Source organism: Typopeltis vanoorti, chromosome 2 (assembly GCF_054136105.1).
Source record: "Typopeltis vanoorti isolate ZY-2024b chromosome 2, IOZ_Tvanoo_1.0, whole genome shotgun sequence".
Taxonomy (NCBI): domain Eukaryota; kingdom Metazoa; phylum Arthropoda; class Arachnida; order Uropygi; family Thelyphonidae; genus Typopeltis; species Typopeltis vanoorti.
The window spans coordinates 40,985,585-41,007,100 of record NC_143550.1 but is presented as its reverse complement, the minus strand read 5'-3'; the positions used below and the strand labels follow the sequence as shown (position 1 = coordinate 41,007,100).

Here is a 21,516-nt window from a genome sequence, read left to right as displayed (position 1 = left end):
AACCATCCCCTGATCCAAGTCAATAGATTATGTTCCAATCCCATATTCTCCAGTTTACACAACAGCCTATCGTGTGGTATCCTATCAAATGCCTTGGAAAAATCCAACATTATCAGTGTATCCATTCCCTTTATCCAACTCGGCCGTAACATTGTTATAAAATATGAGCAAATTGCTAATACATGACCTTCCTTTAGTAAACCAATGCTGTTCCCTGCAGAGTATAGAATGCTTGTCCACCCATTTCTGTATGTGAGTTCTTACCAACTTCTCTAAAATCTTCACTACCACACCACAGATACTAATAGGTCGGTAGTTAGACATCACTTTTTGCACCACCCCTGTGCAATGGAACTATCATATATTCCTGTGGTATCATTCCTGAGCTGAGACTCAAGTTATACAAACGTGTGAAAGGCCTAGCCAATTCAGCTGAACATTCCTTTAACAAACGGGCAGATATTCCATCTATCCCTATTGACCAAATTCTTATCTAGGTTATGCAAGAGCTCTTCAACCTCATTTTCATGAACCTCTAACTCTTCATCCAACGTAGCAGTAGCACCATGCTACATACACCTGGTTGATATATCTTAGCAAAGTGAGCACTCATTAACTGAACAATCTCCTTAGCTTCTGACACTCGTGTACCATCTGCATTCAATAAAGTTATTCTTCCACCATTCATTCTTTCTTTTGCTTGCGGCATAACGATAAAATTCTTTTGTGATTGCCTTTAGCTTGCATGGCCAATTTCTTCTTTTCATAATCGGTTTTAGCTTTTCTCACAATACTCGTTACTTTTCTGACCTGAGCTTTATATATTTCATAACTCCTCTCACGATATTCTTTCCACATCATCTTCTTCTTGTGGATCTCTAGCTTAATAAGGCTGCGCATCCGTTTCACTCCCAACCTATTTATTCTTCGGACACTAGGGATACATTCAGATACCACCTCATTCAAGCACTTTTTCAAAGATTCCCATGCATTGCTGACATTTTTTCCATTTAATAACTGATACCATGGGACCAAAGATAGTATTCTTCTAAGATGATCATAATTTCCAGCTTTGTGATTCAGCATGTAGCCTGATGTAATCAGAGCTTCAATACAAGTAGATACTTCCCAAGAAAGAGCAGCATGATCACTGTCACCAATTGCTGGTAAAATAGCAATATTCTTGACAGAGATCCCTTCTGATGCTATGAGCAAATCCAACATTCTTTGACCTCGAGTTCCTTCTTTCACATGCTGCTTGAGAAAGTTATCTTGCAACAATTCAATAAATTCCTGTTCTTTCTGATCATGAGATCTCTCTTCTACCCAATCAATGTTTGGAAAATTAAAGTCACCCATAATGATCATTCGCTTTGGTACCCATAAGGCTAAATTGGTGATGCATTTCTTCATCCCCTACAACTGAGCTGCCAGTTCTGTAGCAACACCCCATCATATATTTCATTCTGCTAACCTCCACTTCACACCAAATAGACTCAAACTCATCGCTACATGGGACATTGTTACCATCATTGCTTTCTTGCATTTCTACCCTAACTGGACTTAAGTCATCTGCTATCATTATTAGCACTCCTTTTCCTCTCCTATCTCTTCTGTCATTCCTAAAAATAGTATATCCATTACACTCGATCCCATTATCATATCTGATTCTGATAGCCAGGTTTCACTAATGCCAGCAATCTTAGGCCACATCGTATTCAATAAAGCAACAAACTCAACCCCTTTGTTTCTAATGCTCCTGGCATTTGTGTATAGACATAATAAACTACGACCTAGCCTATTCTTATCATTAGATATGCAATCTATTTTGTCTTGTTCTAGAATTTTCTCTTTTCCCTCCCCAGACATACTTAAAAGGTCCGAACCCAAAGCATATTTTTCCACTTCTTCGCCACATACATAACCATGTTCATAGGCATTTATATCTTTATCACATTTGTATACCATAGCTGAACTTTCAAACACATTTTTCCCATTCCTCCCTTGATCTAGTTTCCCTGACTCTCTGCATTAAGTCTCATACCAAGAAGTAATTTCTCCAGGCTTCTGATGCCAAATGAATTCAAGTGCAGGCCATCATTCTTATACAAATCTTTTCTGCCATCAAACACACCCCACGTCTAAAAACTCACATTCGTATCTTCTACATAGCCTGTGCATGAAATCATTTGCTATCATCGCCCTCCTTCTTAACACAGTACTATCATATCTAGGTAGTAATCCTACAATTTTTACTCTTTCACATTTCTTTCTCACTTCTTCCAACAGACCTTTCATATCTTCTCTCATACTATGTTTGTCATCATTTAAATTATTATTACCTACCAAGCACTACCATTTCTTTTACATTTCTTTTTTGGTTTTCAATTACGTTTGTCATATCCAAAATAAATTACAATAAAATAATTTAGTTAAAAATTATTTTAAAATATAAACAAAAAATAATTACAAATTAAGGAACACTGAATTGTGAGTGTTAATCAGTATAACTTCCCAAAATTGAGAAAGTTTTAGGCAATCATTTTTGTTTAGGTTTGGTTGTAAGTGTGCTTCACAGCTTTCTTTGTACAGTCTTTCCAAATGAAAATAACTTTTGTATAACACTTTGGTTTTGTTCCACTGAATCCCATGTTTTGTAGATAATGCATGGCATGCTAAACTGGATTTGCTGAGTTCTTTAAGTGAAATGTATTCCTGATGGTCTTCAATACAAATTTGTGCAGAACAACCAGTCTATTCATAATAACATAAGCCACAAGAGCAGGGGATCGTGTAAACTCCAGGATAAGAAAGAGGAGGATATTTGTCTTTAGGTGAGATAAGGAAGGTATTAAGCTTGCAAACTGGATAGAAAGAGACTTGAAGTTTATCTGTCGAAGTAGACTTGCTGTTTTTTCTGAAGGTCTTTTCACATATGGAATACAACTTCTGGTAATTTCTTCTTGAGGCAGGTTAAGATAAAAACCATAATTATTAATTTTTTTATTGATAGTTTTTGCATTATGACCATTAGAAATAAAGAGGTAGTTCTGATAATAAACAGTTAATTCTTTGTTTAGAAGAGAATCCATAGAACATATTTTATGAGCTCTGTCAATAAAGATTTGATTACATCATATTTCTGACAGGGGTGATGATGTGAGTTATAATCAATATAATTACCAGTATGAGTTAGTTTTCTATATACTGAGAACTGTAGACAACCATTTGGTTGACATATAATGAGAACATCTAGAAAAGGAAGACAATTTTTATCTTCTACTTCCAGGGTAAATTTGATTCTTGGCTTTATTGGATTAATTTTTTCAAGAAATTCATGAAGATCAAACAAGGAGAAGTTCAATACAGCAATAAATCATAACTGTATAAAATCAATGGTTTATGTGAAAAAAAACATCCAGAATATGATATTTGAAATGTTTTGTAAAGTAATTAGCTAGAGTTAGGGAAAGAGGAGACCCATAGTTCTTCCCACTATCTGCTTGTACAGTTTGTTCTGGCAGCTAAAGTATCCTGAATTAATGACAAAATCCAATATTTTTGCAATATCAGGAGGAGTCATTATGGAGTAATTCAATTGTATCTGTCAGAGAGATATTTGTAAAGAGTGAGACTACATGAAACTTACTAGAAGATCAGGGGTTGTAAGGATAATCCTGAAATTTTATTCTTAAAATCTAATGAATTTTTTAGGAAGAAAGTAGTTTCCAGAAAATGCAGAAAGAAGATTAGATAGGTAATCAAATATTTATTGACAGAGCTCATACAATATGTTCTACATATTCTCTTCTAAACAAAGAACTGTTTATTATCAGAACTACCTTTATCTCTAATGATTATAATGCAAAAAACTATCAATAATTAAGGGTGTGCTGAAAAGTTGTGATACTCACCACGAAGGAATTGAACCATGTAACTTATGCATTATTCTAACTCTTCTCCATGAAGTGTTATACACTTGTTACAATGTTGCTGCATCATTCAATCCTCTGAGAAAAAAAAGTCTTTCCCTTGTTGCACAAACCTGTTCTCAGCTGCAGAAATGACTTCATCATCTGTGGTAGTTTCGTTCAAGTATTTCTTTAAATTTGGGAACAAGAAATAGTCAAATGGGGTCAGGTCTGGTGAACAGGGTGGGTGAGGCCAACATTGAAAGTCCAAGTTGTTAATTGTCTGTTGGGTTTCATAAGCAGTGTGAGCAGATACAATGTCTGCAAAAGCAACATGCCTCTGCTCAGTTTCCTGCAGTACCTCCTTCAATTCCTTCAGAGCTGTTGAATAAACTGCTGCTGTCACATCACATATCTACTTTTTCTGAGTTAATTGGTGAGGATTATGCCATCCATATCCCAAAAGACAATGGCAAGAATCTTCTCTGCTGACTTTTGGGTTTGGAGTTTCTTTGGCCATGGAGAACCTTTGTGTCTCCACTCCAATGACTTTTGTTTGGTCCTTGGGTCATAATGATGAAGCCATGTATAACAAAATCCCTTGAGATGATAGCACACATTCTCTTTTTTTGGTCAATCTCAGTTGCAGACTTTTCTTGCAGCACAAAAAACTTGATGACGGCCCACACCTCTGACATGTCGTCTTATGTATCCTAAAAGAAAAAGAACAAATGATTACAATTTGATGAAACATGGGGATTAAAGGGTTTTATGTTCTTTCTTGTGGTTATATCAGTTGGTCTGATATCATTTTTGTTCTGTTTATCAGAACTGTCACATACTCAAAGTTTCAGTAGTTATGTTTGATTAACAGTGATGTGAAAGTTCCATGAATCTGAATCATAACATTTGTTAATTATACTATGATGTATGCTGTGGTAAACAGAACAAATATTGTATTATTTTCTCTCTTTTCTGATTTCTAGCATCTCCTGCCATCTGTCCAAGAGACTAGAAGTTATGAAATTTACTCTATACAATACTTTATAGATAATCAAATTACATACCTATAATAGGACTGGAAGGTACTAAATGATAGCTATGATGTTTATATTGCTGAACCTTGTCCCTTGCTTTCACTACAGCTTGCTTAGTAGCACCAGATCCTGTATCATATCATTGAATGAAATTCGAATATCAACAAAATGAGTATATATATATATATTTAAAAAAAATTAAATTAACACACACACACACACACAGATAAAACTATGCTATTTCTGATACTAACAAAGAAACAATTATTTCCTATAAACTGAACTAACAAAACAGATATCACAGGATCCACTATATACACAGTTCATTAAAAGCTATATGAAACCTTGTTTAAGTGTATGCATTAGTGTATACACCTATCTCTATACATAATTCTTATGATTTTCAGTAAGGCAAAGGAAAAATCTCAAAGAGATAACTTTCATTTCCATGTTGTGTTATTTATTAGTATCCAACCTTTAGGTGGGAGATGAATTCCATCACCCAGCATGACACCACTGCTCCACTTATTGGAGGCCTAAAGTGACTTGAAAAAGTTCCACGTTTGGTCTTGAAGATGAGGGCTTCCAGATCATGTAAAAAATAAATAAAACATGAAAACATAATTAATAAAAAATAGAAAAAAAATCCTTAGCCACATATAGTACAAATATACTATAGGCTTGCAAAAAGTCTTTCATGGATGGGAACCCCATAAAAATAAAAATAATAAAAAAATTGCTTTCTTATTCGTTTGAATTTTTGATATATCAATAACAAAAACCATAATGTGCCAAGTCAAAGATTATTCAGAGTAACAGGAAACAAACCAAAACAGCAATAAAGCAACAATTTGACATTTATAAATATCAAAGGTTAATTAAGTTCAAATATAGTTGTATAAATTAATATTTTTGCAAAGCAGTAAAAATATTTGATATGATAGCTTAGCTGGATAAATCAGCTCCAGCATGGATAGCCCAGACAAAGCATTAAAACTACCATAGTATCCCCCCTTATCTGCAGGCTTGCTTTCCATAGTTTTAGTTATCTGTCTTCAACTGTGGTCTGAAAATATTAAATGGAAAATTCTAGAAAGAAACAATTTATAAGTGAGTAAAAAGCCAATGACACTTAAACAGGGGCACTCCTAAACAGAAACAGGCAAAATAGCAGTAAATATAATAGTTTGTTAAGAGGAGTAACATGGGAGTTTTCCCAGAAATAATATCCATAATATCAACGTCCACAGGCCCTACATAATCTCCGAGGTTTGGAAGCTTCACAACATAAAATTGAGGTCACAACCCTGACTATAGGCAATAACTCAAACACTTCAAAAGCAGAAGCACCTAACCGACCTGACATGGCATCCACTTCCTCCATGTGTTCAGAAGACGACCAAGCATAGTCAAAATGGACCACACCCCCATCAACCCCCCTTTTCCCACAATCCCCCCCCTCTAAAAATCAGTTGCTGTTTTCAACCCCTTTCCCACCCTATATAAATATAAAAAAACGCTCTGCCCATCCCTAATAATATAATATATATGTATATATATATTATTCAAAAAACCTGGGTTTTTTTCCATTTCTATTTTAATTCTCCCACATTGCCAAACCCCTCCCACACACACAGTAATTTGCACATCGCAGAAAGAAGAAAAGCCACAACCCCCAGAAAAAGGTATGTGTAAATTTCTCTTCCTTTATGCTACATATATTTATTAGTAAATATACATCTACAATGGCCTAAGAATCCTTGAGTAAAAAGCCAATGACATTTAAACAGGGGCACTCCTAAACAGAAACAGGCAAAATAGCCATAAATATAATAATTTATAAGTTTTAAATTGCGTACCATTGAGTAATGTAATGAAATCTCATGCTGTCCCACTTGGACGTGAATAACCCCTTTGTTCAACATATCCATACTGTACTATATATGCTACCTGCCTGTTAGTCACTGATATTACATAAATATTAAATGGAAAATTCCAGAAATCATTTCATAAGTTTTAAACTGCACACTGTTCTGAGTAGCTCTTGGTTATCAGATCGAATGCTGCAGTATTGCAGTGCTTATGTTCAAGTAATCCTTATTTTATTTAATAATGGCCCCCAAAGAGCAAGAGTAGTAATGCTGGCAGTTCAGATATGCCAAAAAGAAGCAGTAAAGTGCTTCCTTTTAACCGAAAAGTTGAAAGTCTCGACTTTATAAAATAATAAATAAATAAATAATAAAAAAATGTATGCCGAGGTTGCTAAGTTTACATTCACATTCATATAACTTTCATTGCACTATATTGTTATAACTGTTCTATTTTATTATTGTTGTTAATCTCTTACTGTGCCTAATTTATAAATTAAAATTTATAATAGGTATGTATGTATAGGAAAAAACATTATATATATAGGACTCAGTAATATTCGCAGTTTCAGGCATCTGTAGGGGGAGGGGACTTGGAATGTATCACCCATGGATAAGGGGGGACTACTGTATTAAACTATAAAAAGAACTAATAATAAGCACATAATAACTAATATTTAAGGAATTGACAGCGTATACTGGAAATATAGATTAAATAAACTTTAATATACACTTTCCGATATTTCGGCGAACGTCACGTTGCCATCTTCTTGGGAACTTACTAAAAAGACACGTGCACACAAGTACTAATACAACAAATGAGACTGAGGCTAGGACGCTAGCGTTTTCCTAAAGTCCTGATGGTGCCCTCTGGTGGGCTATATTGGTAGTTCTTGGCCTTTGGGCTGAAGTTCTTTTGATAAAAGTTTCCCAAATTTGGGGCAGTTTCATGCATCCAAATTTGTTGAGGTTTGGCATGTTCCTAAGGGCCGAGGCTGATTCCATGAATAGTCTTTCATACTTGAACTTGCTGCGGTGTATTACTGTGGCTTTCTTCCATCTTATTCTGTGGCGAGTATCCAGAGCGTGGTCTGCAAGCCCAGAGTGGCTGTACTGGTGAAATCGGATGTAATCCTTGTGTTCCGAGATTCTGATATTTGCTGTCCTGCCTGTTTGGCCAAAGTAGGACAGTTTACAGCTGCAAGGGACCTGGTATACACCAGGTAGGTCTAGGGGAAGTGGTTGGTCTTTGGTGGAGCAGATAAGGGATGCCAGTTTTCTATGTGGTCTGTAACAGGTGGTCAAGTCATGTTTTTTTAAGATTTTATTGATTTTTTCTGAGGTGCCTCTGATGTAGGGAATAGTGATGGATTTAGAGTAATCTTTTTTGTGAAGGGGAGGGGGTGGTGGGTTGTGCATAACTGGGTTAAGTATTTTTTGGATTTTTTGGAGGGGGTAGCCGTTGGCTGAGAAAGTGTGACGGATGTGATTTAGTTCAGTGGTTAGGGCTTGATCATTAGAACAGATTATTTTTGCCCTGTTGAATAATGTTTTAATAACTCCATATTGTTGTGAGGGGGGGTGGTGGGATTGTTGGTGAATGTATCTGCCTGTATGGGTGGGTTTTCTATAAACTGAGAAAACCAAGGTTCCATCAGGTTGGCGGGTGACTAGTGTGTCTAGGAAGGGGAGGTTATTGTTTTCCTCTTTTTCCAGGGTGAATTTGATTCTAGGGTGTTGGTTGTTCAAGTGTGTTAGGAAGGAGAGGAGTGAATCCGGGCCATGTGGCCAAATAGCGAAAACATCATCAACATAGCGAAGCTATATGGTAGGTTTTTGTGGGGGCTGAGTTTAAGGCTTTCTCTTCAAACATCTCCATGAAAAAGTTGGCCAAGGGTGGGGAAAGTGGTGAACCCACGGCTGTCCCCTCTATCTGTTTGTAGAATTTTTCCTGCCAAACGAAATAGCCTGAGTTCATTGTAAACTGAAATAGGGCTGAGATATCGGGAGGAAATTTAGCTTGGAATAGCTCTAAGGTTTCTTTGAGAGGGACATTCGTGAATAGGGAGGAGACATCAAAACTGACCATTATGTCATTGTGTTGGAGTGTAAGGTTTTCTATACTGGCTTTGAAGTGGGCTGAGTTTTTTATGTGTGATGGTGTATTGCCAGTATAGTGTGAGAGCGCTTTGGCTAAATGCTTGGCTAGTTTGTAAGTGGGGGAATCAATGCCATCCACTATGGGACGTAATGGCACATTTTCTTTGTGTATTTTTGGGAGCCCATATATGCGGGGGGGTCTAGAGTTATAGGGTTTTAGTCTGTTGGTAATCTCCACAGGCCAAGAAGTGACCTTCTTAAGGAGCCTATGGAGTTTTCTAATTTGTGAGCTGGTGGGATTGTAATCAATGGGGAGGTAAGTGGAGCGATCTAATAATAAAGCCTTGAGCTTACCTGTGTAGTCTTTAAGATTGAGTACCACAGTGGCGTTCCCCTTATCCGCTTTGGTGATCACTATTTTTTTGTTTCTCTTCAATTCTTGTAGTGCCTTGTATTCACTAATGGATATGTTGGATTTTGGAGGTTTTGCTTTATTGAGAACACAGGCTATATCCAATCTAATGTCGTTGGCGATGTGGGTTGGAAGTTGGCGAATCCCGCGTTCAATTTGAATCATTAATTCCTCGGCCGGTAATAATAAGCACAGTCCAGTAAAATGACACTGCACATTTTAACTTTCAAAAATGCTTCAGATGATTATAACTTACATAGAGGCAAACAAGAACAATTGCCCCAGCACACATTCAAGTGTCAGAACCCAACCACAACATGAGGAATACAATTTTATTTGTTATGACATAATGCTTGTCTGCCTATCAGCTAATCCATACTTACCTTTGAAATAATTTATTTGTACTCATTTTTGAGCAATGCCTTGAAATTATTTCTTAGAATAATATTAGGAAGATGTCAAAACTGGAGAAGTGAAAAAGCACAAGTGATGCAATACTAAATCTCAAAATGATATCTGAAAGACCAATCACTATATAAAAACAGGTCTACCTCTGCTTCATAAATTTTTGAAAAAAATAATAATAATTTGATACTGTCTTTCACAATAAACTTATAGGAACCTTAGAAAACATCGGTCTGAAGATTTAAAAAAACAAAAAAGATCAATCCAACAGTAGTATGCATTATCACTACTGTTACTTGGGATCTTCTTGGAAAGGGTTATGCAACAATTGAAACACAAAGAGGCATCTGATTTGGTGGAAGATCCTGCTTACTGGAGTAAAGTGGCTTGCAAAAGTTTCATGTTTGGTCTCTAGAGGAAAGTTTCTGGACTATGCAAAAAATAAAAAAAAAAAAATATATATATATATATACAAAATTAGCAAAATTAGAAAAAAAATCCTTAGTCCATCAATTATACTATAGGTTTACAAAAACCCTTTCATCAGTGGGAGCCATAAAAAAAAAAAAAACTAATTAGTGATAATGAAGAGGAGCTGATAGTTAAACTAACAGAGCTTAATAAATAAGTACTAACAATAAACACGTAGAACAAAAACAATGATAATCATCAGTAAAGTGATGGATAAAAATCTAAACAAAATCAGCACCAAAATAGATAGCTCAGGCAGAGCATTAAAAGTATTCAAATGTAAAAAGGTAGTCTACCAGAGATATTAATCTGTTTATCTATCTACTAAACCAGTGACTTTCAACCTTTTCCATAATACGGCACACCTAGACTAATTATTAAAATTCTGTGGCACACTAAAAATATATTCTTTTAATTGTTTTGATGATCTGGCAAAAAATAGGCATAATTTTGATTGATTTACACACACAAGAAGAGGGAAGACCAGACACTAATAAATAAATGCACAAATTAGGACATTATTTCTTTCAATTAATTTGTTTTCATAAATCTCATGGTACATCTGAAGACCTGTCGCGGCACACTGGTTGAAAATCGCTGTACTAAACAGATGTTCTATGATTAATATATCCGAGAAGTCTAATCACTTAAATAACCTTTCTTAACATGAAACAAATGCTAACAGAAAAGTCAATATAAATACAAGAACACAAATGATGACTTGTTATTTATATATATTCTATATTAATCTCACATGCTTTTTTTCTAACCATACCTCTAACTTTCTGGTAACACTAAGTTCTTTCTCTACTTGCCAATGAGCTGCTAAATGTCTCTCATGTCTGCCGTAAGATCCCCTTATAGTATAGATACAAGAGGATGAGAAAGACATTTCCCATCCTTTCTTGTGATGCCAAAAAAAGTTTTTCTTTTCATTGATTTGATGATAAATTTCATTAAGGTTTTAAAAATAAGAATGACAACTTTTTCTGGTATTTAAAGGAGACATTCTCAAGAATAACTGATGCAAAACCTAAAGGTGCATTTTTATTGGTCCACAAAGTCATACACTTATATAGGACCGTTTATTCAATGACATTCTAAATTTATGATGTTGGAAAAAACAGCATTGCTTTCAAAGCTGTTACTTACCCTCTTCTCCCCCCCTTTTTTTGGGGGGGGGGAGATCTATTAAAATAGAGATCTTGTACATATACTAACAAATCAAAGATGCCTGCAACAAGTTTATTGATGGGTTGCAAAGCTTTGTTAAAGATCCACTTTATGCATTCATCTCTGGTTTTCTAGATCCTAACCTGCCAGCCTGGTCGAATGAGTAGTTAGAGTATATGCTCTCCAGCCAAGAGGCTGAGGGTTTGAATCCCACCTAGGGCATGGATGTTTGTGATTGTCTTTCATCTTCATACATTCATCCAGACAAATATGTATACACTCCCAAGACTGAGTGCGTCACCATGGGAGAAGCAGACCCAACCCTCCCACAATGGGAGAGGCCTTCACTAGTGAAGGCCCATTCTCGGGAATTTTTTTCGTTTCCCGTTCTCGAATCCTGAGAAAATTTAGTCAGGAAATCGGGAAAATTTTTAATAAATACATATTTTTTTATAGATTGTCTGAAATAAAATGAACTGGTTCGCAAATAAAATTTATTTAAAATGTTCTAACAGTAATATTTTAAATAAATATTTCATATTCCAACTCAAGCATTAGTATTTAAAAAAAAAAAAAAATATATATATATATATATATATATATATTAATACTCAAGTTGGACTTTTGTGCTTATCAATTCATTCCAGTTAGCAATAAATCACCACTGTTCTCTTCAAATGCGAGACCTTCTTAAGCTAGAACACTGGATACAGGTAGCCTTTTGTTATTTCTTACTCCCGTGGAGAAACGATAAGAGAGAGCATTTCTGACATGTGCGCACATTCACGTTCCTATTTTAATATTTTTTTTTTTATAGATTACCATCACAATGAGTAAAGAGTATAAAGAATGTTGGGAATATTTTAGAAAAGATAAAGAATCAGCTCGTTGCCAGATATGCTCGAAAACTTTGCAATGAAAAGGAAAAAACAGTCTGAATTGAATAATGATGAGCCAATGCCTTCTAAGAGACAAACGACAATTTCACATTATGTCAAGGGACTGGATTTAGAAGAAACCGTAAGCAAATTAGCAGACTTGGATGGGATATCAGTCAACACCATCACAAAAAGTGAATTTATTAGGGAAAGTTTCACAAGCAAAGGAATGCAGTTGCCAAGAAGTCCATCTTCAGTTATGACACTAATACATAATTGTTAAAGTAAAGTGAAACTGTACATCCAGAAATTGGAAGTGTTCAAATGCGATAATAAAAATCTGAATATTTCAATAAGATGAGTGGACCAGTTGCAAGAATCACAGATACATGAATGTTCACATATACTGCAATGAGACCTCTATGAACCTTGGTTTAATAAGAATACATGGGAACTGTCCTGCGGAAAAAATAATACCTTGCTTCAGGAAAGATTAGAAAACTTTCAATTAAAACTTGAAAGTGATGCGGTTGCAATTACAAGTGACGGTGCAGCTGTTATGGAAAAATTCGGAAAATTATCACCGACTATTCAACAGTACTGCTACAACCATGTGCTACATCTAGCTGTAACAAAAGTATTTTATGCTAAAAAGTTGAAAGGTGAAGCATCAGTGACTTGTAGCAGTGATAGTGAATTCAATACAGATTCTGAATACGATAAAGATGATAACAGTGATTCTAAGTTAGATGGTGTGGCCCGAACTGATCAGTATGATTTGCGAGATGATCCATCTTCGGCAATTAGCAGCATACGAAAAATTATGAAAATATTTAAATATTCTTCAGTAAAAAAATTCTCTTTTGCAGCAAGAAATAACCAAGAGTGAAACGAGGGAACTAGAAGTCATTTTGGACTGTAAAACATGCAGGAACACACTGGAGAGAATGATAGAGAGATTTTTAAAGATCGAAATCCGATTAAGACTGTTTTACGAGAGCTGAAACTCAATCACTTATGGAAAGAAGAGTATTATGAAATATTGAGAGGTATGTTGAATTGCTTACAACCTGTAAGATTAGCAGTAGAGAAGCTAATATTCTCACAAGTGAAGGAATTTTTAAGTTCCTGTTCAGTAATTTAGAAAACCAGACTTCTTCAATGAGCCAAATGCTTTTAAAGAAAATAAAATTTGAATTGGTTAAATGTAGAAATAGAGATCTTGTGTCTCTCACAAAGTACTTGAGCAACGTTAGTTGTTTATGTGAGATGGAAGAGAATGAATTTTTTGCCTTGTCAAGTAAGAATGAAATTGCGTGATTGGCAAAGTCATTAATGGAAAGACTTTTTAAAGGAACATTTACAGCAGAAATTCCAATAAAAGAAATAAAGGATGTCCTTACAGAGAGTTCTGACATTAAATCAGAATCTGGTCTGAAGAATGAATTGACTAAAGCAATATCAATTTCGACATCAAAGCCTAGTCCTATGCATGCAAACAAAATATTTGCTTCTCTAAGGAAGGAAATGAGCTTATATGAAGCAACGCATTCTCTCACTCCCAACTTGAAGATGCTTTTAGATGCACTTTTAACAATTCGACCAACATCTACAGAAAATGAAGGAAATTTTTCCACATCAAGTATATTTGTTACAAAGCGAAGATCACGATTGTCTGATCGTGCAATTAATGCTCTATGTTTCTTAAAGTTTCATTTTCTTCTTCTTCCTTTCCAGGCTTATAGGCCAAGTGGCCTGTTCTGGACTCAATACCATCTTTTTAAGGGTCTTCCTCTGCATCGAGTACTTATTGGGTGGTAATATAGAATTTGTTTAGGTATTCTGCTTCTATTCATTCTTAGTATGTGTTCTTTCCATTTTTCTCTATAGCAAATCAGTTTCATTTAGGGAGGTTGTAATTCCAAGTTTTTTTCTGATTTCGCTGCTTTTCATTTTGTCCATTATTGTGACTCCTTCAGTTCTGCGCAGAAATTTCATTTCGGATGATTCAATTCTTCTTTCATCTGCTTTTTTTATTGTCCATATCTCACTGCCATAAAGTAAGGTTGGTTTAGCAACTATATTGTAGATTCTTATTCATGTGTGTTTTTGTACATAATTGGGTTTAAAAATTTTATTTATATTGCCTGTTACTTTTAAAAAGTTTGATATCTTTGGTTCTATATCAGCTTCATTTTCATAGGACATTGTGCAACCTAAATATTCGAATGTATTTAATTGGTCTATTATTTTGTTGTTTATTACTATTTTGCTTCTTATTGGATTAGCACCTTTGAAGGCCGTGACTTTTGTTTTGTCTGTTGATATTTCCATACCATATGTTTTTATCAGATTATTTAGACTGCATAATGATTTTTGTAGTTCATCTTCATTATTTCTAAGCATTATTTGGTCATCAGCAAAAAGAAGAGTAGCTAATCTGGTGTTACGGTTTATCTTGAATCCACCTTCATTAGTTATCTTCCATTCTTTTATCTATGTATATATTAAATAAAACCGGTGAGAGAGAGCAATCCTGACGTGCTCCTCGATTTATTGGTTTCCAGCTTGATGTTGAATTATTGTACTTCACAGATATTTTATTATCTTGATATATATTATATAAGGCTCTAAAGAGTTGGTTTGGTATTTCATATTCTTCTAGGATTTCCCATAGTTTTTCTCTGATAATTTTATTGAATGCTTTGGTGTAATCTATAAAAGCTATGCGTGTTTCTATGTTCATTTCTCTGTGTTTTACAATTAATAATTTTAACGTAAATGTAGAGTCTATGCAAGACCTGCCTTTTCTGAATCCATTTTACTTCTTCTATTAATTTTGGGTCTACTATACGTTTAAGTTTATATGCTAAGATTTTTGCATATACTTTATAACAAGTACTGAGTAAGCTGATTCCACGATAATTGTTACAATCAGATTTGTGTCCTTTTTTGTAGATGGGAATAACTATTGCTTTGGTCCAATCTTGTGGGCATTTTCCTTCTTTCCAGATCATATTATAAAAGTTAAGTAACCTGAGTGAGAATTCAAGTCCTGCATATTTGATAAGTTTTTATATTGTCTTCTCCTGGAGCCTTTCCTATTTTGCTTTGGGTTAATGCTTCTGTTAATTCTTCTAGAGTGATGTTTTCCAAGTTATCAGATGTTTACAAAGGGTAGTTTTCTGTTTTGAATGTTATCATCATACCACAGATCTTGGTAGTGATTTTGCCATGTTTCTATTTTAATGGTATTAATATCTGCTTTTTCTCTAGTTTCACTGCTTAGATCTTTGAGGATTTTATATGCATTAGGTCTTTTGAGCATACAGTCTCTCTCTAATTTTGTTACAAAATTGTTCCAGCTGTTTCTGTTTATTCACCTGCATGCTGCTTTTGCTATTGCTTTTTTTCTGTTGTATTCGATTTTTGATTCTACTGTTTTTAGGTTGAGCCAGTTTTTATATGCATTTTTCTTTTCTTCAATAATGCATTTAATTTCATCATCCAAGTCCCTAAGGCTTCTTTTTCTTTGTTCCTAAACTTTCTTTTGCAGCTTTTGTCATTATGGTTTTTAGGTTTGATCATTCTTCTTCTATGTTCTGATTTTGTTTTATACTTGTCATCCAGTTCTTTATTCTTTTTTGGTACAAGTCTTTAATACTACTGTCGTCCAAAAGTCTAACTTTGAAAGATCATTACACCAGATTAACTCTCTCTTCTTTTACCCTACTGTACATATATATAGATATAATTTTCAGTTTTGTCTGTTCCTCTCTGCTTTTTTTTTAGATTCTGTAATTACTAATATTTTTACATTTCTTTCTTCTAGTGCTTGGTCCAGTTCTATGATTTTGTGGTGGATACCTCTCACATTCCAGGTGGCTATATTAAAGTTTCATTTTAAAAATGACAAATAAAAACTATTGGAAGTATTTTTTTAATTTTCAAATGAATAATATTTGCATTTGTTTTCTATTAATGTTTAATTTAATAAATAAAATATGTAAATGAAATTGGGAATGTTAATACATTGTGTGATATATGTAAAAACTCACTGTATACTATAATGTTTGGTTAAATAAAGTTTGCATTAATTACATTGTTTATATTTTGTTTCTGAAATATAACAGAAACCTAGCCAAAATGATACCGTAGTGAGCCCTGTTTAGTGCTCAGGGCAAGAGATGCACTAGTCATGAAATTCCGGTCGACCTCCATTTAGGAAATTTTATTTACTCATTTTTTTCTTCAACCTTTTACATATAGGAGTATCTCAAACCCTCTGAAAGACTGCGCTAGGACCACGAACCCCGGTTGCCCCACCTTCTCTACGGCTTTTCTATTTATTAACATTTACTGTTATAGCCATTATTACAGATGCTAACGAAAATTAAATAAAAAAGATTATTTCGGGAATTTTATTCAGGCAAATGAAGTGATTGAAAGTTTTATTTTCCAAATCTCTCTGGAAAAGTTGCAGTTTGCTTTGGAAGCTTAGCACAGTCTGTGCAAAATGGGTTATTAGTTTTTCTTTCCCTTAAAGTGAAACGTTTAACATCGGTGAAAATGCCATGTATAAAAAGCCACTGAGGTCTTCGAGATGAGAGAAAATTTCTCCTCTCTACGAAATTGTTTGATTGGGTCTAACAACAAAAAAAAACTTGTTTCATACATTGCTAACTGCCTTACCAAGCAAAACCACGATACATCATTAGGAATCTCGTCACAATTCAACTCATCGCAAATAAAGTGATAATTTTTAAAATTACTTCCATTACGTGTCCAAATTTAAAACACTTGGCAACCAGATGTTCTCCGTGAATAACGCAATGTACAGGCAGGAAAGCAGGGTATGATTCATCATTCTCAAGGAGCCCCATGCGCCCTTTAGTTTTACCCCTTATAGTTGGGGCACCATCAGTTGCAATGCTGACAATTTTTTTGCGCAATAATACCAAAGCTTTTGTAAGTGCAAGATTGAGAGCTTCTTTGATGTCACAGCCACATGTTGTATCTTTCAATGCTATCAAGTCCAATAGCTCTTCCTTGATGTCCAGGTCGTGAGATACAAAGTGGACAAATGTAACCAGTTGTAGTTTGTTCTGAATATCTGTAGATTCATCCAAAGCAGACCAAATGCAGTACAGTTTTCAAGCTATGGCGTAAGTTATTTACAATGCGAGCAACGATCATGGAAATTCTCCTTTCTTCTTGACAAATTCTCCTCTGTACAGATGTTTTGCCTGTGCAATATTAAACGCTAAAATAAAAACAGCCTTGGTAGTAACATCAGCCTTTTTAGTAAACATGGACATCAATTTACTAATTTACTCTGACCATGGAGTTGTTCTTTAAAGATGAAAGTTTAATTTGCCTCAGATCAGAGCCAAGAGGAAATTCTTTACTAAAATTACTGTGATGCATGTCATAATGCTGCATGAAAATTGTGCAAGTGTTATTTGGTATATGGCACACATTGGTTTACTTTGTCATTTTGCAAAAAGAAACTCCTCATTCCACTCTGGCCTAAAACTTCTGTTTCTTGTCATATTTATGTTTTTATGTAACATTTCTAAGCACTTGAAAAAGAGTTCAATGATAACAAGCATCGTTAGTGTCACTTCCGGTACTCACTCAACAATATGTTGAACAATACTGATAGATGAGCACCGGAAGTGACACTAACGTGCAGGCAGGCAGGCATAGCATCTGCATCCTACCTCCCCACCACAAACTTCGCCATGCACACACTCATTCCCATACCATTGCATTGGTCAAAGGTTGCGGCTCTTCTAAGTCTTACTGGAATTATTTTGGCTCCAAAAAGAAGTGTAGTTTGCCACCCCTGCTATAGACTCATATGAAATGCAATTAGCATATCATCATATAATTTTGATCCTTAAAAACTTGAGTAGCACAGAGAATTTGCCACTCAAGTGGCATAAGAACTCCATTCGTGAGTCAATAATTAACAAAACATGGTAGTTTTTTTTAAACCACTTCAGGATAATGAAATTTATTTACCACCTATAGGCATTTGCAAATCCATGCACAATGAGATTCAAACCCAGTATGCAAGTTAGAAAGGTAGAGACCCTCCCTGTTCACTTGGCCAATCAGGCTGGCATTTAGTAAATGAATGCTATTGTTAAGCATTTATTTAACCAATTTTATTAATACAGACCAGTTTACAATAAAAACATTTATTCAAACCTACCAGTTTCGCCAGCAAACTGTCTGGCTTTTTCAAGGCATTACAGAAATATGAAAGTTAGTAAATGCAAATTAAAAGGAACATAAAAAACATTTACTAACTTTCATATCTCCGTAATGCCTTGAAAAAGCCAGACAGTTTGCTGGCGAAACTGGTAGGTTTGAATAAATGTTTTTATTGTAAACTGGTCTGTATTAATAAAATTGTATTTCTATTATAAAACGACCAAAAATGTATAATTTAAACCTCTTCCATTATGTTATTGCCAGTCCAGAGTATTATTATATCCCTTAATCTCTCATAACATGGGGGGAAAAATTACACATTAAAATTGAGTATTATCAAGGTTTACCTCGGTGTTAAGTTCCAGATAGTAGGTACGAGCATAATGTAATAAGGAATACTCTTAAGAAGGTGGTAGCCTCTACAGTGGTTAAACTGGATGTGCTAGAATGGGGGTATAAAATGAAAAGGCTAAGGTATATGCATATTCTCCAGCTAGTTTTCTATTTAATAGCATAAAAAAAAAACTTGGGCTTCTAGGGAACTCTGTACGAAACCAGATATCTTGAGTTTCAGGTATTTTTGTATCTCGAATTTGAACTCAAGCCCTTCCAACTGAAGAAATAGACTGAAAAAATCCAAAATAGACTTTACAAAGATTTAGTATCTAATATTCAGTATATTTTAGATCTTGAAAGAAGGATTTTGGCTATTCTGAACAATGAATTGCTGGATATCATTCTATATACAGTAATTGGTAAGCCAATTGCTGTATGTACCTTGGCACGTGCTAGAAATCAATATATTAATAAATACAAGGATGGTCTGAAAAGTTCTCAGCCTAACAATGAAAAAACGAATTTATAATTTCAAAATAATTTTTATTTTTCAACATAATCTCCCTTAAGACTAATATACTTATTCCAGTGATGCTGCAGTGCCACTATCCCGTCCCTGTAGTGGTTCTCAGTAAGATCTGCAAAATACCCCTTAAAGCTGCAATCACCTATTGATTCAAAGAAAAACGCAGACCAGCGAAGAAGAGTTTTAGTTTTGGGAAGAGATAGAAGTCAGAGGGAGCCAAATCTGGGGAATAGGATGGATGTTCCAACAATTCATAGTGCAGATCCCTTAATTTTCCAATGGGAAAATTTGTCCTGATGAAAGATGATTTTTTTTTTTCTGCAAATTTTTTTTCTTCTCACGAATTTTTTCATCTAGTCTGGTTAAAAGATCGGAATAATATTCCCCGGTTACTATTTTACCCTTTTCAAGATAATTAATAAACAAAATGCCTTTAGCATCCCAAAACACCGGTGCCATGACCTTTCCTGCTGATGGAACTGACTTTGTCTTCTTTGGAGCTGAACAACTAGCTTCTGTCCACTGTTTTGACTGCTGTTTGGATTGTGGTATGTAACGGTGAATCCAAGTCTCATCCATTGTAATAAATTGACATACAAAATCAGTTTTATTCTTGTTAAAACGCTCCAAGCACTGTTTAGAGATTTTCATGCAAGTGCATTTTTTATCTGCTGTGAGCAAGCGTGGCACCCATCTTGTGCAAAGCTTTTTCATATGCAATTCTTCATGTACCTACAAATTCGTTTTGAAATCTTTAGGTGTTGAAACATAAGAGTTAATTATCTCCTGGATTTGATGAGGGTTGTAATCATTAAATTCCATTAAAGTTTTGATAGTGAGAAGTTCTTGTTGTAAGAACTTCTCATCACACCTCTCAAAAAATTGTATCCCAATTTTTTGAGAGGTGTGATGAGCAGATCTTTTCTTTGATTTGCTTGTTTCTATGCACTAATGATGTACTGTTATTTTTAGTATGAAATATCTGTATTTTCATTTCATTAAAGTTAATTACTGTGGTTGTGTAATTTGTTGTTTAACGATCTAATATTTTTTTTTTCTCTTTTTTTAATATGTGAATCTACCCATGAAAGATAGCCTTATATGTTTAATACTGAAGGTGGATAAGATAAATATATAACTTGCAAACCATGCTTCATAGACCAAAACATGACAGTTTAGTTGTTTTTTCTTCCAAAAAAAACTTCAGGCCTCCAATAAGTAGGATGATGAACATCACCTGCACCCCTATAAAATATTTATCCCATAGGAGGATTCAAACATACAACCAGTTGAATGGACAGCAGAGATGCCATCCACACACCTAACCAAGCTAGTGGCAATATTAGCAATATTGTCTATGTATGTTAAACTAACGACAAAGTTTCTAGATGTGTGTACATGGATGAAGTTGTCCTTTATTAGAGACCACTGGCTAAAAAAAAGTTGCACAGATAATTGAATGTTGTGACAAGAAGTGTGTTAGTGGCACAAACAGGTCTAGACGTATGTAGTACCTTAAGGATATTGTTCTGTTGATGGTGTGACTGTTTGTATAAGCATCTTCCAGTGTGCGTGTGTTGGCATCCTGTAAACATAAAAACATTTGAATCATTTGAAAGATACATGACTAATGTACCTAGGAATTAGATACTGACAAGTTTAAATGTAACAAAAATGAAGCTAATGTGCTAGGATCATGAGCCAAATAACAAGTAAGGCATCAACATAGTGCAGCCAAACTAAAGGTTTGAGTACAGCTGTATTAAAGCTTTATTCTCGAAGCAATTTGTACATAATTTTTAAACTATGTCAAACCAGAAACTCTTCTGATTTCCTAAGGAGAAACTCTATTTATATAGTGGGTTTTATCCTTTATCCAAGTGTAAGCAAAAAAGGTTTGCACCTGAAGTACTTTCAGGGCTGGGGCAATTCGTGGAAAAGGTGGTATAGGTTCTCATCACTTGCCTTAGTATCTCCAATAATGCAAAGCACATCTCCTTGCAGACATGTATAAGGCTATGAATTAAGGGCCACTATCCAGACTGGTTTCGAACCTTTATTGAGGTCTCATCAGTGGAAGCCAGACTCAGAGGTGGTGATACTAAGGTGGAAGTAATGAAGAGTCGTATTTACCTATATGAGTTGCCAAAGGGTGTCACACCCTATTATTAAAATTC

The 21,516-nt window shown here is 34.8% G+C and overlaps 1 protein-coding gene across 5 annotated transcripts in view; it reads right to left on the bottom strand.

Annotated features, from left to right (window-relative positions):
• Positions 1-21,516, bottom strand: part of LOC150108954 (uncharacterized) — a 243,700-nt gene that overhangs the window by 6,226 nt on the left and 215,958 nt on the right. For all 5 annotated transcript variants that reach the window (XM_090404513.1, XM_090404522.1, XM_090404504.1 and 2 more), the window contains one exon: positions 4,979-5,077. In XM_090404513.1, the coding sequence (XP_090260639.1) occupies positions 4,979-5,077 (99 nt within the window). The remainder of the gene's footprint in view (positions 1-4,978; positions 5,078-21,516) is intronic.